Raw genomic sequence first — 13,522 nt, 5'->3', positions numbered from 1 at the left:
CATGCATTTCGAATATTTTCGCATGCAATGATTAATATTGCATAATTATTTAGGGAAAAAGCTTTTAGTAATTAATATTAATAATAAAGCTAAGTCAGAAGAATAAAGATATGTCAGGTTTTAATATCGAAAGATTAATTAATTTGAACTCATTTAACCAGGGTATCTCGGAAAATGAAACGCTTGCGCTATCCTTGCCTACTGGAAATACAGTTGACCTTGATTTTGAAAGCTATTGTTATTATTATAGTGATAATACATACAATAATGAAGATATTTCGTCAATTTTAAATAAAAAAAACGAAATTAGTGGAATTAATAATTGGGTGAATTTCAATTGTACTGAAAATAAGTATTTTGAAGAATGTATGCAATCGAATCTTACCACTAACATAAACAAAACTAATTATAAACATGATATAGAGTCTTATTGCAATGATTATTATAATAGAGATAATTTTCTACCTTCCTTAATGAATTCCAATCTAATTATAAATCATTGCTTTCAAAACAGTGAAGTAAAAGTTAAAAGCAAAGTAAAGTCAATTGTGTTATTTTTAAGAGCCAATTTAGGGATTAATGTTGCAAAGAATTTCAAAGAAGAGGTAGAGGCACTCGGAGCATATGTTTTCATTGCAGAGAATTGCAAGGAACTGTTAGATGTTAACAACGAACTTGACGGTTGTAAAAGGTTAATTGTTACATCTGCAGATGTAGCTCTGAATGAGAGGTTAACGGAAGAAATATCAAAGAAAAAGTTGTCAAATTTCCTTGGGGTAGTGCTTTATTGCGGACCTCATGCAGAATATCATATTAAATGGTGTTCTAGAGTTTCTTCTATCAAATTTCTTTCACAAAATTTAATAGAAGTCAGGCGTGCAATCTCTTGGTTATTCTCCGAATCTACAGCAACCACAAATGAAATGCCAAATATTGGGCGAAGAAATAAAAAAGTTGGTCTTCAAGAGTTGAAAAAACCTTCACAGAACAAAATAAACTCAGTTATGGGTAACTTTCCTAGTTTGGGAGTGCAGGGGCTTACAAACCAAATTATAAATGAAGAAGATAACCAAATAAATTCTACAGGAAACTACTCTCCCTTCGGAATAAACAATAGTAATCCACATGACAATATTGCAAGCATGTTTAGGACATTAGCTCTTGAAACAAAAATAGCAACTCAAGTGAATAACGGACAGTTTTTCAGTGTAGATAACTAGGGAAAATATGCTATAACAAATATAAGGTTTACCCTATACTTTATAAAGTTGATGTTCTATCGTAATAAACCTCGTTCTTTATATATTGTAGATAACTTAATTGGGCAAAATTTATTATCATTTTTATCTTAATTATTTGAACTCTACCGCGGGATATTTTTACACAGGGAAATTATTTATAATGAGTTTATCGGAAGTAGCTTTCAAAAATTCCCTCGATGAAGATTTAAATATTGAGTTGTGGATAGATGCTGCTGACAATTTCAAAAATGAAAGTTCTGCAGAACTATTTTCTTCAAATTTAAACAACTTAAAGGTTGAAAAAAAGAATATTGTTAATAGAATAAATAAAGGAAGGAAGTTAAGGAACAAAAAAGTTTCATATAGAAAATTACCTGATACTCATGACAGGTCAATTGATACTTCGAATAGTGGTAGGACGTCATTAATTCTAAAAAAACTTGATAGATAGTAAGGTAATAATTATACTTCATTTGTATTAATTAAAATGGTTTGCGTTACAAAAACTTTTTAATATGTAGTTAATAGCAGATATCATTTTTCTTTCATATATACAAATTTCGTTTTCGAACAGTCTAAATAGAAGAGATTTTGGGACTTTTTTATTTTCCTGAAAGATTTTCTTTTTATTCGTTCTTACTTTTATATTAGTATTACAATTGTAATTCTTTTTATTTGAAAATTTATTTAGCTTTACATTGTGAATAGATGGTGCTTGTTGAGTCATGTTCATTCGTATATAATGTTCTAATGCAGAAATCTGAGTATCTTTGATTTTTTTTTTCCCATTATCCAATTGGGTCTCGTTTGAATCTTTACTTTTTAACAAATCACTTTTAATAGAACAATTAGATTTAGGAAACCTCATTTTTCTGCAAATTAACCATTTTTCAATTTCTTCTGCTGATTCTGTAATGCTATTACCTTCATTATTATTAATATGTTTTAGTTTATGATAATACATAATTTCCTTTGGTGCAGAATAATCGCAGTTTTCTTCATTACAGGTAATATGTGAATATAAAATATGGCAAGTGTATTTATCATGATTAATGAAACCTTTTCCACAAACGTTACAATAGTTGTCAAGCTTTCTAATTTTTCGGTTTCTTAGTTGGTTATTTTTTAACATTTGTAATATATTAATTAATCCCTTCATATAATGAAGTGTGTATTTATCTTGAACACAAATAAGTATTTAGGCGCTAATCGTATATCCTGGTATTTTTCGTAACTTACATTGATTGGCTGAACGTTCCAACATAATAATTTGCTTTTAACTCTACGGAAATTTGAAATGTTATAATTTTAAGATTTCTTTTTTGGAAATGCCAACAGTTACATGATTAAAATTTAATTATGGCGCATTCTTTTGGAGCCAAAGTTTATAGTTGTTTTTTTATGAATTATTGTATCAAATGCAGCTAAGAAGCAAGGTAAATCACAATGTTGCAGAATACTTCCGCAAAAATTTGCAAATTACATCTGCAAATCTATCGGACTCAAATATGCCGTTTCCATATAAGCATGAGTTTTTTTCTGGATTAATTAAATTACCATTTTTGTCATCTGAACCCGAATATATAAATTTTCCGATTAATCAAAGCAATATTCAAGAGTGTTTTACAACTCTTTATGATTGCACAAGTACTTTACAAATAAATATGATTCCCAGGCATGACATAGGTTTTTCAAATGATTCAATTGAAGCCAAAGATATGATTGAAAATCAATTTAATAAAAACCACATATCTTTAGATGATTTGGAATTAATAGATGAAGAAACAATAGGAATTTATAACGGTACTAAAATGAAAGAATGCAATATTAATGATCAGTCAGTTTGCATAGAAGGGAATGGCAAGGAGATTAGCGACCAAGGAGTAAAGCTATTGCACCCAATTAAACAAAATGTTAAAGCTATATCAATACTAGACATTATACCTTTAGATATGAATCACTGTTCAACGTTCCAAGTAATGCTTGACTCTAAGGAAGAAAATGTAGATACTATTCTTGAGTTAGACGAGGGTTGGAAACGCCCTTTTACGAGATTCTCTTTTTATAATAAAATCGAAGGTAAATTATATAAGTATGATAGGGATTACTCATCAACTTTACCAAGGGAATATACAAAAAGTTACATTATTAGTCTTCCAAAGCACTTTGTTGAATGCAATAAAAATAAAACGTCAGAAACAGCTGATTCTAGAGCATACTTAATATCTACTAAGTCTCCAAAGCTATTGTTATCAAAAGTTTCATCAGCGAAAAGAAAACCTAAAATTAAGCTTCTATAAACTTAATAAATATTAAAGTGGATATCTGATTGACTGTATTTTTCTATTTTAACTGGAGTATACCTAAGGTCATGTTTTCTAATCCAGAAAAATAATGGTTCTTTGACTTGTTCTAGACAAGATTCATTGAATGAGAAAAGTGAAATATAACCTATCCCAATTCCCTTTCTCATTGACATCGAGTACCCTCCGCTAGTTACAATACCTACAAGTTTTCTCATTGTGGAAAAACTTGGGTTGCTACTGTTGAAAGATTCGGGATGATCCACCGAATTCTCTTTCAAAGATGTCTTGCCATATTTATTAGGTTCTTCAATCAAATAGTTTTTTTTTTCGATTTCTTTTACATCACCTCTTTTGCACATATAAATATGTGCTTTGTGATTTATTTTGCATGATGATGTAATTTTCACTAACACTAAAGTTCTTAATTTCATCGTTGGGTTCGTCGGAAAGCAGGAAAATGCATCATCATACTCTTTCTTAGTTCCTCGGTATCCAACCCTAGGAACAAATATGTTGTATTTTTCAATTTCTACATCTTTACTTGAAATAGAATTTGAAATAATTTGGTTAAGTGCCAAATAGTTTTTTTGAAATTTAGAATATTCCAGGCATGATTCATTCAAAATTTTATTCCAATTAATCAAAAAAGGGAACTCGATTTTATTGAAAAAGTAATTTATCCTTTTACTTGGAGGAGTTTTCATGTAGTTTGAGAAATTTGTTACTTCATTACACATTTCTTCAAGAAATTCTTTAGATTTTGAGTAAATTGGATTTGAAATTTGTATTTTATGACAGCTTAAAGTTTCAATGAAATCAAATGGGAACATTGGAATTCCAAGTTGAGTCAACAATCTTCTTCTCTCACCAATTCCAATAATTTGGGCAGAGTATAAATGCAAATATCTGAGTAACAGTGACGAATTTAATCCACGTGGAAAGATAAGATCAAATCCCAAATTTGAACCTTGATGAAAAATAATTAAAACCTTAGAGAAAATAATTCTTTGTTTTGGGTTTTTTTTTCTATTAAGGTTAGAATGAGAATTTTTTTTTTCATTCCTTTCAATTATGTTTGAGAGAAGGGTCTTGATGTTTTTTTTTTTTTTACTCCTGCCATTTAGCATATTTATTAAAGGCGTATAATATTTATCATGCTTTGTTGCATGTTCTTTATTTAATAATTTTTTTTTAGAGTAAAATCTTTCTCTAATGGCTTCTCTGTATTGATTGCAAAAAAATGAACAGCCCATATGATTATCTTCGAAATCTAGATGATATTCGTTATTTAATTTCAAAATTTCGTTTGATATTTTATTTGAATTGTATGTTATTGGTAAGTTAATTCCAACTGTATTTACAAAATCCTGTTTAGCCACAATTAATTCAATTTTTGGAGAAGAATTATTAAATATCAATGACTCAATGCAATTCAAAGATTTGGGTCCTAGAAATTCAAATCTATTCACATCTTCCACTAAGTTTATCTCGATATTCAAGCCGAACACTTTAATACACTTTTCCCAATAAAAAAATTGTTGATGCGAAGCAATAGGATGAATCCAGACCCATAAAGATTTACTTGAACCACAATTTGTACACGATGGAGTCCATACAAACTCAATAGGAGCGATTCTTTCCCAAGAATAAAAATGGATTTGTTTAGAAAATAATTTGTTTGTAGAAATTTTATCTAATTCGTAATCCTTCAGCTTGAACAAGAATCCACCTCCACGTGAATTGCTATTAAAATAATCATAACTGAACAAAAATTCCACATTAAAATTACATAACCTAAATAATAATGAAATATCATCGATAGTGCCCTTTAATTCAAATAATTGTAAATATGATGAGTCGTGAACAACAAAACCATGTTTAAATGCCCTGTAAATTTTTCGGTTTCGTTTTGAGGTTGAATGCAAAGGCAATTTGTATCCAAACGCATCACACATTTGAAATCTTTTTGAATGGTACAAATGTGATTCCATCCATTTAAATTGATTAAACGGGAATCTTGCATTTATCTGCCCGTTTTGACGAAAGGCAGTGCTTAATTTACTTAAACTTCTTGTTTTAAATGGAAAAATTTCTTTTCCACAAAAATTTTCTCGATTAATAGCCCTAAGTAATAGGTTTCGTTTTATCCAAGGTAACTTCTTTTTTTCTTTTTTTTTTCTTTTTGATATTCTTGGAGGTGCCTTGGCCATTTCATAGGAAAGCGTTGGCCTAATTCTTTTTGGTGCTCTATACACATTGTATGACATTGATCTGCGCCTTATTGCTGGTGGAAGTCTTTGGAAGCATCGCTTTGTAGAGTTGCTTTTTTTAATAAAATTAACATATCTACAAATTTCATCTTTTCTGCCACAAGATAGGTGAGGAACATTGACAATTTGAGGCAACAAGTTTCGGTTTGAGGTAAAGATTAATGGGTTCAGTTGATATTCAAGCGCTGAGTTCATTGTCTGGTTAATTGTTACTAAATTGAATTGACCAATCTTAGTCACCAGCTACCGCCAAGATTAATTAGTTTAATTTTTGTGACAAAAAATTAATGATCAATCACATTATCAATGAGAAACATCTAGTTTCACGTTTATTATTAAACTTAGATTCAAATTTTCGAATAGGGTTTTTACATTTTAAGTCATCCCCATCTTTATATTTATTGATAAATTCCTATTTTTATAAAAGTCGAGATATTAGATATAAGTGTTATTACTCATCTAATAGAAAAATATTTAAATCTACAAATGAGAAGTATTTACAAAAAATTTCAAAAATGAATGCATTTCAGTTATTTGGTTTGGAAAATAAATTCACAATTGACAAAAAAAATCTTGATTTGAATTATAAAGAGCTAATGAGATACTTACATCCTGATGTTGGGAGTATCGTAGATGAAAATATTTCAGTTCACATAATTAAGCAATACAACATTGTGAATGACCCTTTTGAAAGGGCACTATTATTGGTATCTATAAAAAGTAAAATGCCCAGAGATGGACTATTAAATATTATAGATACAATTCCGGTGAGCTCAAGTTTATTGGAACAAATATTTGAGATAGATGAGAAAATTAAAGAAATTGCAAAAATTGGTTTTAGTATTAAAGATTTTGATGAAATAACAAAAAGAAACAATTTGAAAATCAATGATTGTATACAGTTTTTAGAAAGTGAATTTGAGAAAGATAATCCTTCCATAAGAAAAATATTAAGTACTCTAAAAGAACTTCGTATTTATCAAAAGCTTAACGATCGTGCTTCATCAATCATAGATAATTAAATTTAAAACATTCTTTAGCTTTTAGCGGCGCTCTAAAATTTATTATTATAGCAAATATATAATGTACAAGAGAGCAGCATTATTTTCATCAGATTTGTTGGCTAATTTATCAGATAATCAATATTTGCGTGAAAATATTGAAAGGCAGATAGATAAAGTCTATGGAGATGACTTTTCGGACGAATGCCCCAAGCTTTCAGAAAAATACTCGGTCTCTTTATTGAAAAGTCAAAATATTGCGATGGAAAATATCGATTCAGTTGAAGATAAATTTGTTGGGAACTTTAAATGTATTCTATGCCCCAAAAAAATAATTATTAATGAAGTTGACCTTAATAAACATCTTAAATCTAGGCAGCACCTTAATATGGTGGAAAAATGGCAAAAAAAACAGGAAAACTCAAGGAAAATAAGAGAGAAGTTCAATATTTTCCACAATTTGACCACTGCACAAGACCATTTAGATCAGGTTAATTTTGAAGATACAAAAGACTCTTGCTTAGCTGACACTCTGAAATCAAATAGAAAAAATAAAAGGAAGAAATCAAGAAACAAAGATTTATCTGAAGAACAAATCATAGCAAGGAAGGTTAAATTTATGAGGAAAAAGGAACGAAGACTGGCAAGAAAATCTCAAAAAGCTGAAATTATTTGTTGATTTTGACCCTTATTTACGGAACATAGTTATATAGATTTTGCGAATATAAATCTTTAGAAACAAATTCTTTTTGGCAGAGCATTTCTAGTCTTTCAATAATAAGCTCGGTGTTCCCTTGCAATAGTATAACATTATGATCGATTACCCTTCTGGTAATGTCATCAATATGAAGGGTTTTGTTTTTTTTAAGAATCTTGACTATAATTGAATCGATAATATAACCTTTATCTTGTACTGAAGTACTTTCTAAGTCAAAATTTTGTTTAATATCAGAATTAAGTTCTAGGGAGTCGTAATTATATTTGATGATAGTATTAGCATCTGGATTTGCATTATCGTTAATACATATAATATCGGAGGAAGAAATCGAAGTTATTACTGAGTCGTTTGAGGAAAAGTGATTTTTGGGGTTGATGTTTAAGTCTGGAAATTCGAATGTTCCTTTATTTTCATTTATGCAATTAAAATTTATTCTTGTTTCTCTCCATTTCATTATTGGAATAATACTCAACAAGGAAGGTTTATTTTCAAGTGCAAGGCTTAATAAGTTATTTTTTAATAGATTTGTGTCGCTACATCCAATAATGTTCTGCATTTCTTCAAAAGAAATATAGTCAAATCTATTAAAAATATCTAAAATAAACATTTGAATAGTTGAACACTCAATAATAAAACTTTTATTTGATAGTCTTCTACAGTTAACATTTACTATTGCACTTCCTGCCCCAAGATGCCATTGAAGTTTCCTTCTTTCATATTTCGAATGAAAAAATTGTGAAAAATTATCTAATTTGCAATTGAAATCATTTGATAAAGGAAAGTTAATATATGGATGAATAATCCAAAAGTTTGGGGTTATTACGTTGTAATTAACAATACTATTAGAAACATCAGCTACTTCAGAACTTTTTTGAAACTCTAAGTTTAAAATTTCTGATTGCATTATATCTGCAAGAATACCTTCTAGCTTTAATGTATACCCATGGCCACATTCTCCTCTTAATCTTATTATTACATTGTGTTCCATGCTCCTTTTGTTTGCTGTAAATTCCATTAACCTCTTACAAAGAAAAGTTCTGTATTTAACTTCGAACAAATTCTTATTTGAAACATGCTTGAACAACCAGAATAGGATGTCCAAATGTTTTTTATTATCATCAATTTGATTATTAGTATAGAATGATCTAAGTAAAATGTCGAATCCACTTGCTATCAAATTTATGGCAGTTGTGGTGTTTCTATTGAGAAAAAAATCTTCAAAAGACATGCTCATAACTTGGTTAAACATACTATTGTTTTTGAAGCATTCGATGAAAATAAATTCACTTCGGTTTTTAAATAATTGAATTTCATTAAGAAATTTATCAAATCCGTCACTAACAAATAATTCATCAGATGGAAATATTTTATCCAATCTCAAAGAGAAAAATTGCTTTAGGAAATTCTTCAATTTTTCTAGACATTCCGGTACACGACTTAGAATTTTAAATAATTGTTGCAAATCATGTTTAGTTCCGATAGAAAAAAGCTCAAATACAGTGTTATTTATGAATCTTTCAAAAAAATGATAAATCCAAATTTTATCCATTTCTTTAATAAGCTCATCCCAAACTTGAAAAACTAAAAAATTTTCGACCAACATCTTTTCAAACATATAATTTTTTTCACATTTATTCAAATAATTTCTAATTTGTGAAATTGAATCTTTATCCAAAGCATGAACTTTTTCAAATTCTTTTTCATGATAATCTCGTGATTCAATTAAAAAAGATGGCATAAAAAATTGATTGAAAACAGCAAAGTCCTTCCAATTAAAAACTGATGCTTTGTGATTAAATTTGTATGTGAAAATAATTATTTTGCTGTCATGAATACCATTCATTACTGGGACTTTTGATTTAAATGAAATGAATTCTTCGTCCTCTACAATTGTACTGTGGCAACTAGCTTCATTAAATTTAATTGTATCAATTGTATCAATTGGTAAATTTTTAATATTTATTTCGATAGATGGAAGATTCAAAATTTGTTCTAAAACAAATCTAATCTCTTTTGAACCATTTTCATTTAATTCTCCTGATTTTCTGAAGTTATTTACTTGTTTAAGTATATTATTTATAATATTGACAATTCTGTTATTTGAAAAAAGATAATACTTCAGAAAGATTGACATGCCTGCAATTTTGATAGGAACCTTTGTATTTGAAATAATAAAATTTTTTTCTAAATACATTAAAACATCTTGCAAAGTATCCATTGTCATTTCAAAAGTTCTCCAAAAATTCATAATATCATCTATATTTTCGGAGTCTCTTTCTTTAACCAACATCTCAATAATAAAATCCAAAACGCCACCATAAAGCATTCCACCATAGTTGTTTATTGTAAGTCTATAGCATGTTCTATATAAGAATTCAAAACTTAATTTGTGAGTTTCTCCGCTTTTGATCAATTCTAGACATTCATAAATACCCCTATATAGTGAAACTGCAGTATATTCATCGATTAAGGATTCAATCCTAAATGGATTAAAACTAATGTTTGTGGGGATTGGGTCCATTTCCATTACGTCTCATTTGTTTCTTGAATAATCAAAATATATTTTATTTCATTCTTGATAGGTTTTTCTTTATTACCGGGAAGTAAATGGTTGGAGGGGAGAACTTTTTTTTTCATGTATATTTAAGACAATTTAATTAGAGAAATGAAATTCTTAAAAATAATTTATGAGTATATCAGAAAATTTCAAAATAATTGCGGAGAGTATATCAAAAGAGGATTTTGAAAATGCAAAAAAAAATATTTGCACAATAGACTCCATTATGGACGATGACATAATAGAAAGTATTCAAACATATATCTCATTTAAATTATTTACAGAAAAGTATAATCAATCAACTGAAACACAACCTTTTCAAGATATTCAACAGGATTCTTCTTTTAAAATTCAGAAATTTACTGCTGAGTGTCTTAGTCTAATAGTCCAAAATTATGTAGGATATGCACCTATGTGTCAAATTTTGTCTGAATGGATAGATATTCTGGATTATAAATCGGATTTACTTGACGATGACGATACAGTAAATTTTAATCATATTATGCATGGAAAATCGAAAAAAAACGGTAAAAAGAAAATAAAAATGCAGAAAATCGGAAGGAATAATTTAAATAATACTTTTCTTTCAGAAAATATGGTAGAACCGATGGCAATGCTAATTGAAAGGTATTTTAATGCAGAAACTTTAAGGAAATATATGGACAATAATAGAGATTTACTTGGACAAGGTGGTTGGCAGCCACCCCCTTGTTATTGGAGTTTGATGAAGCATCCTGCAATTGTAAATTCGATCCAAAAACTATTCACAAGGAACAGAAAATCAGAGTTCCTTTTAGCTTTTTTGCAAGATTTACATAAATTTTCTAAAACAAATCCAAACATTGATTGCATACCAAAAAACATTAACTTTTCTTCTACAAGCAACTTTAGTGTATTTACTAAAAACGTAACAGAATTACTTGCAGATTTTTTATTAACTGATGAAACAATAGAAGCAGCACTTCAAGGCACAAATTTGTTACCACTAAGTGGTACAATAAACAATCCTTTGTATTCTAATGATGGAAAAAGCAGCTCCAGTAATGATTACACTTCTAACGTTATTCAAGAAATTTGTTCAACATTCAGTCAATCAGAAAATGCATATTTCTATGCACAAGCATTATTACATTATATGATTGTTTGGAGAGGCGACTACTCAGGATGCCGAAGGTTGAGCCAAATGCTTTATCACTATGTGAGAGTTACACTACAGGAACCAAGAGTCGCTCAGTTAAATCTTCTATTTACCAATTTAACGAATTTTCCTGAACTGTTCAAGTTGTGCAGAACAATTTTCAAAATGGATATATCCATAACGGAACAAAAAGGATTAGCTAACGGAGGGCTTGGGGGTTTTGAATCGGCTGTTAAATTTTCAATGAATCCAAATCAAATTTCCACACTTTATGATATGTTAAGTGAAATAATTGATAGGTTCGAATCTTTACAAATGCTTCTTTATGAAAGGGAAAGAATTAAAAAGGTCAATAATACTGAAATAGATAGTGAAAAAAAATACTCAAATATATCTATTAAAAAAAATACTGTTGAAAGAATTAATTCCGCCCAAAATGAAGTTTCTGCAAATACTGAAGATTGGGCACCTTTAGGGTCTTTACAATTTTCTCTTAAAGACCTGGAATTGACTATTTCTGCAAAACAATACTCAATAGACAGTTTGTTTCACACGAATAGTTTTGATAAAAATGAGGAGACATCTGTTGATCTATTCGAAACTTTTCAAAGAAAATCAAGTGATCAAACTAATGATTCGGAAATTAATATTTCCAACTCACAAAAACATGAAGCAAAAAATTCAAACTGCGATCTTAATTCTTATAATGAAACGATTTTTGACATGCCATCTGTAAGTAGAATGGGCGATATACCTGGTTCAGATGAAATTAGAAGATTGAAAATAGGCCCTGAACGACCACCAATGGATGCACTGAGGGAAAGCGCATTATTAGACACACTAATTGATATTCTTGTAAGCCAAAGCATTTGGTTGACTCCCGAAGAGCAAGGTAAAACAATTGATTTGCTTCTATTATTATCTGTTTATTCACCATATGAATTACTATTATTTTTAGAAGAACAAAAAGAGTGGAATGTTGCTACGAAAGAAATGAATTCTCATGCAAGCAATTCAATTCAAGATATTTGGAGTAATTCTGAAGATGATCTTGAGTTTGACGAGAAGATAAGATTCAATGTTGATACACTTTCAGATTTTATTTCTTCAAATTCATCAGATTCAGTTGATTCAATTTCAGAATCAAATTGCTCAATAAGTAAAGAAAAGAATCACTACTGGCCCTCAAATAAAATAAAAAACACAAATTTAAAGAGTAGAAACCCTGCTTCATTACTATTGGAACCCAAAAAACAAACGGATTCCACGATTGGATGTAGAAGTACGATTGACTCATGTATTTACCGAAACGTTCATACTCAAAAAATTTTAGGGTCACTTCAATTATTACCAAAAAACAAAGCAAAAAAAATGAAGGAACAGTTTCAGAACCTAAGAGATTTATGTGATCGATTTAAAAATAGAGCTCGGAAGGAGTTGTTTCGAATTTACAATATTATTCATGATAATTTAATTAAGAATGAAGTGAAATGGGCATACTTAGATCATTTGATTACCACACCAATTGGGGCAAGCGCTGTGCTGAGATACATAGAAACTTTTCTTTTCTCAAGAATAGATGGTAACGGTCCATTAATTACATTGTCTTCCTCCATTGTTGTAATTATAAAGCATATTACTCAGTGGCACCCAAAGAAAAGAATTTGTGTTTTTCACCTTCTCAGATTGTGTTTAGAACATGGATTACACGATCAAAGTTCAAACAATGTATGCATGGTTAGCTCATTAGCTTCGACGAAATCTGAAAAAAGGCGTTGGATTATCGATTTTTTTGTTTACTTGATTGGAGGTGGACTTTATGGCGCAGTACTTGCCTATATGAGTAAAGTTGGGATTAAATATTTAGACAAAACCTTAATTAGAGACTTTACAATAAAGTTATCAGAATTTTGTGGACCACCTTACAGCGTTGATTTTTCAATTTCATACTTGGAATTTTTGATTAATGCCAACACAATTGGAGCTCTCGATTTGAATGCATTTTGCGAAGGGACTTTAAGCGGTTCTTCCCACAAAGTCAAATTATCAATAATTGAGATTGTAACAATATTAGATTATTTAGAAAGCACAACTACTTCACAGGGAACTTTAGATGTCAAAGGTAACTCAATAAATAGGATTAAGGAGTCATGCATATATTTCAGGCATGATTTACAAAAAGTTATGAGCAAGTGTAAAATACTAAAGCAAATTTTAGGAAAGTCGGCAAATAAACAGGTTTTTAGGGGTAAGGGGCTTGGAAAAACATGGCATCAGTCATATTGAAATTA

General features: G+C 29.4%; 9 protein-coding genes across 9 annotated transcripts; 6 read left to right on the top strand and 3 right to left on the bottom strand.

The window, feature by feature from the left end:
• Positions 1-110: 110 nt before the first annotated feature.
• Positions 111-1,220, top strand: cubi_01096 (uncharacterized protein; the record flags this gene model as incomplete). The annotated part of the gene is made up of 1 exon (XM_029018108.1): positions 111-1,220. The coding sequence occupies one exon, from the start codon at positions 111-113 to the stop codon at positions 1,218-1,220; it is 1,110 nt and encodes a 369-aa protein (XP_028875445.1).
• A 181-nt stretch (positions 1,221-1,401) lies between these two features.
• cubi_01095 (uncharacterized protein) lies at positions 1,402-1,692 on the top strand (the record flags this gene model as incomplete). Its single annotated transcript, XM_029018107.1, has 1 exon — positions 1,402-1,692. The coding sequence occupies one exon, from the start codon at positions 1,402-1,404 to the stop codon at positions 1,690-1,692; it is 291 nt and encodes a 96-aa protein (XP_028875444.1).
• A 27-nt stretch (positions 1,693-1,719) lies between these two features.
• cubi_01094 (uncharacterized protein) lies at positions 1,720-2,373 on the bottom strand (the record flags this gene model as incomplete). Its single annotated transcript, XM_029018106.1, has 1 exon — positions 1,720-2,373. One exon carries the CDS (start codon positions 2,371-2,373, stop codon positions 1,720-1,722), a length of 654 nt encoding a protein of 217 aa, XP_028875443.1.
• Positions 2,374-2,659: 286 nt separating this feature from the next.
• Positions 2,660-3,541, top strand: cubi_01093 (uncharacterized protein; the record flags this gene model as incomplete). Its single annotated transcript, XM_029018105.1, has 1 exon — positions 2,660-3,541. The coding sequence occupies one exon, from the start codon at positions 2,660-2,662 to the stop codon at positions 3,539-3,541; it is 882 nt and encodes a 293-aa protein (XP_028875442.1).
• Positions 3,542-3,543: 2 nt separating this feature from the next.
• Positions 3,544-6,012, bottom strand: cubi_01092 (uncharacterized protein; the record flags this gene model as incomplete). The annotated part of the gene is made up of 1 exon (XM_029018104.1): positions 3,544-6,012. One exon carries the CDS (start codon positions 6,010-6,012, stop codon positions 3,544-3,546), a length of 2,469 nt encoding a protein of 822 aa, XP_028875441.1.
• Positions 6,013-6,332: 320 nt separating this feature from the next.
• Positions 6,333-6,839, top strand: cubi_01091 (chaperone protein; the record flags this gene model as incomplete). The annotated part of the gene is made up of 1 exon (XM_029018103.1): positions 6,333-6,839. The coding sequence occupies one exon, from the start codon at positions 6,333-6,335 to the stop codon at positions 6,837-6,839; it is 507 nt and encodes a 168-aa protein (XP_028875440.1).
• A 61-nt stretch (positions 6,840-6,900) lies between these two features.
• Positions 6,901-7,497, top strand: cubi_01090 (uncharacterized protein; the record flags this gene model as incomplete). The annotated part of the gene is made up of 1 exon (XM_029018102.1): positions 6,901-7,497. One exon carries the CDS (start codon positions 6,901-6,903, stop codon positions 7,495-7,497), a length of 597 nt encoding a protein of 198 aa, XP_028875439.1.
• Positions 7,498-7,510: 13 nt separating this feature from the next.
• Positions 7,511-10,063, bottom strand: cubi_01089 (cullin domain-containing protein; the record flags this gene model as incomplete). Its single annotated transcript, XM_029018101.1, has 1 exon — positions 7,511-10,063. The coding sequence occupies one exon, from the start codon at positions 10,061-10,063 to the stop codon at positions 7,511-7,513; it is 2,553 nt and encodes an 850-aa protein (XP_028875438.1).
• A 160-nt stretch (positions 10,064-10,223) lies between these two features.
• cubi_01088 (uncharacterized protein) lies at positions 10,224-13,517 on the top strand (the record flags this gene model as incomplete). Its single annotated transcript, XM_029018100.1, has 1 exon — positions 10,224-13,517. The coding sequence occupies one exon, from the start codon at positions 10,224-10,226 to the stop codon at positions 13,515-13,517; it is 3,294 nt and encodes a 1,097-aa protein (XP_028875437.1).
• Positions 13,518-13,522: the final 5 nt, after the last annotated feature.

Source organism: Cryptosporidium ubiquitum, assembly GCF_001865345.1.
Source record: "Cryptosporidium ubiquitum isolate 39726 chromosome Unknown contig_16, whole genome shotgun sequence".
NCBI classification, from domain to species: domain Eukaryota; phylum Apicomplexa; class Conoidasida; order Eucoccidiorida; family Cryptosporidiidae; genus Cryptosporidium; species Cryptosporidium ubiquitum.
This window is presented reverse-complemented; position numbering and strand designations above follow the sequence as displayed.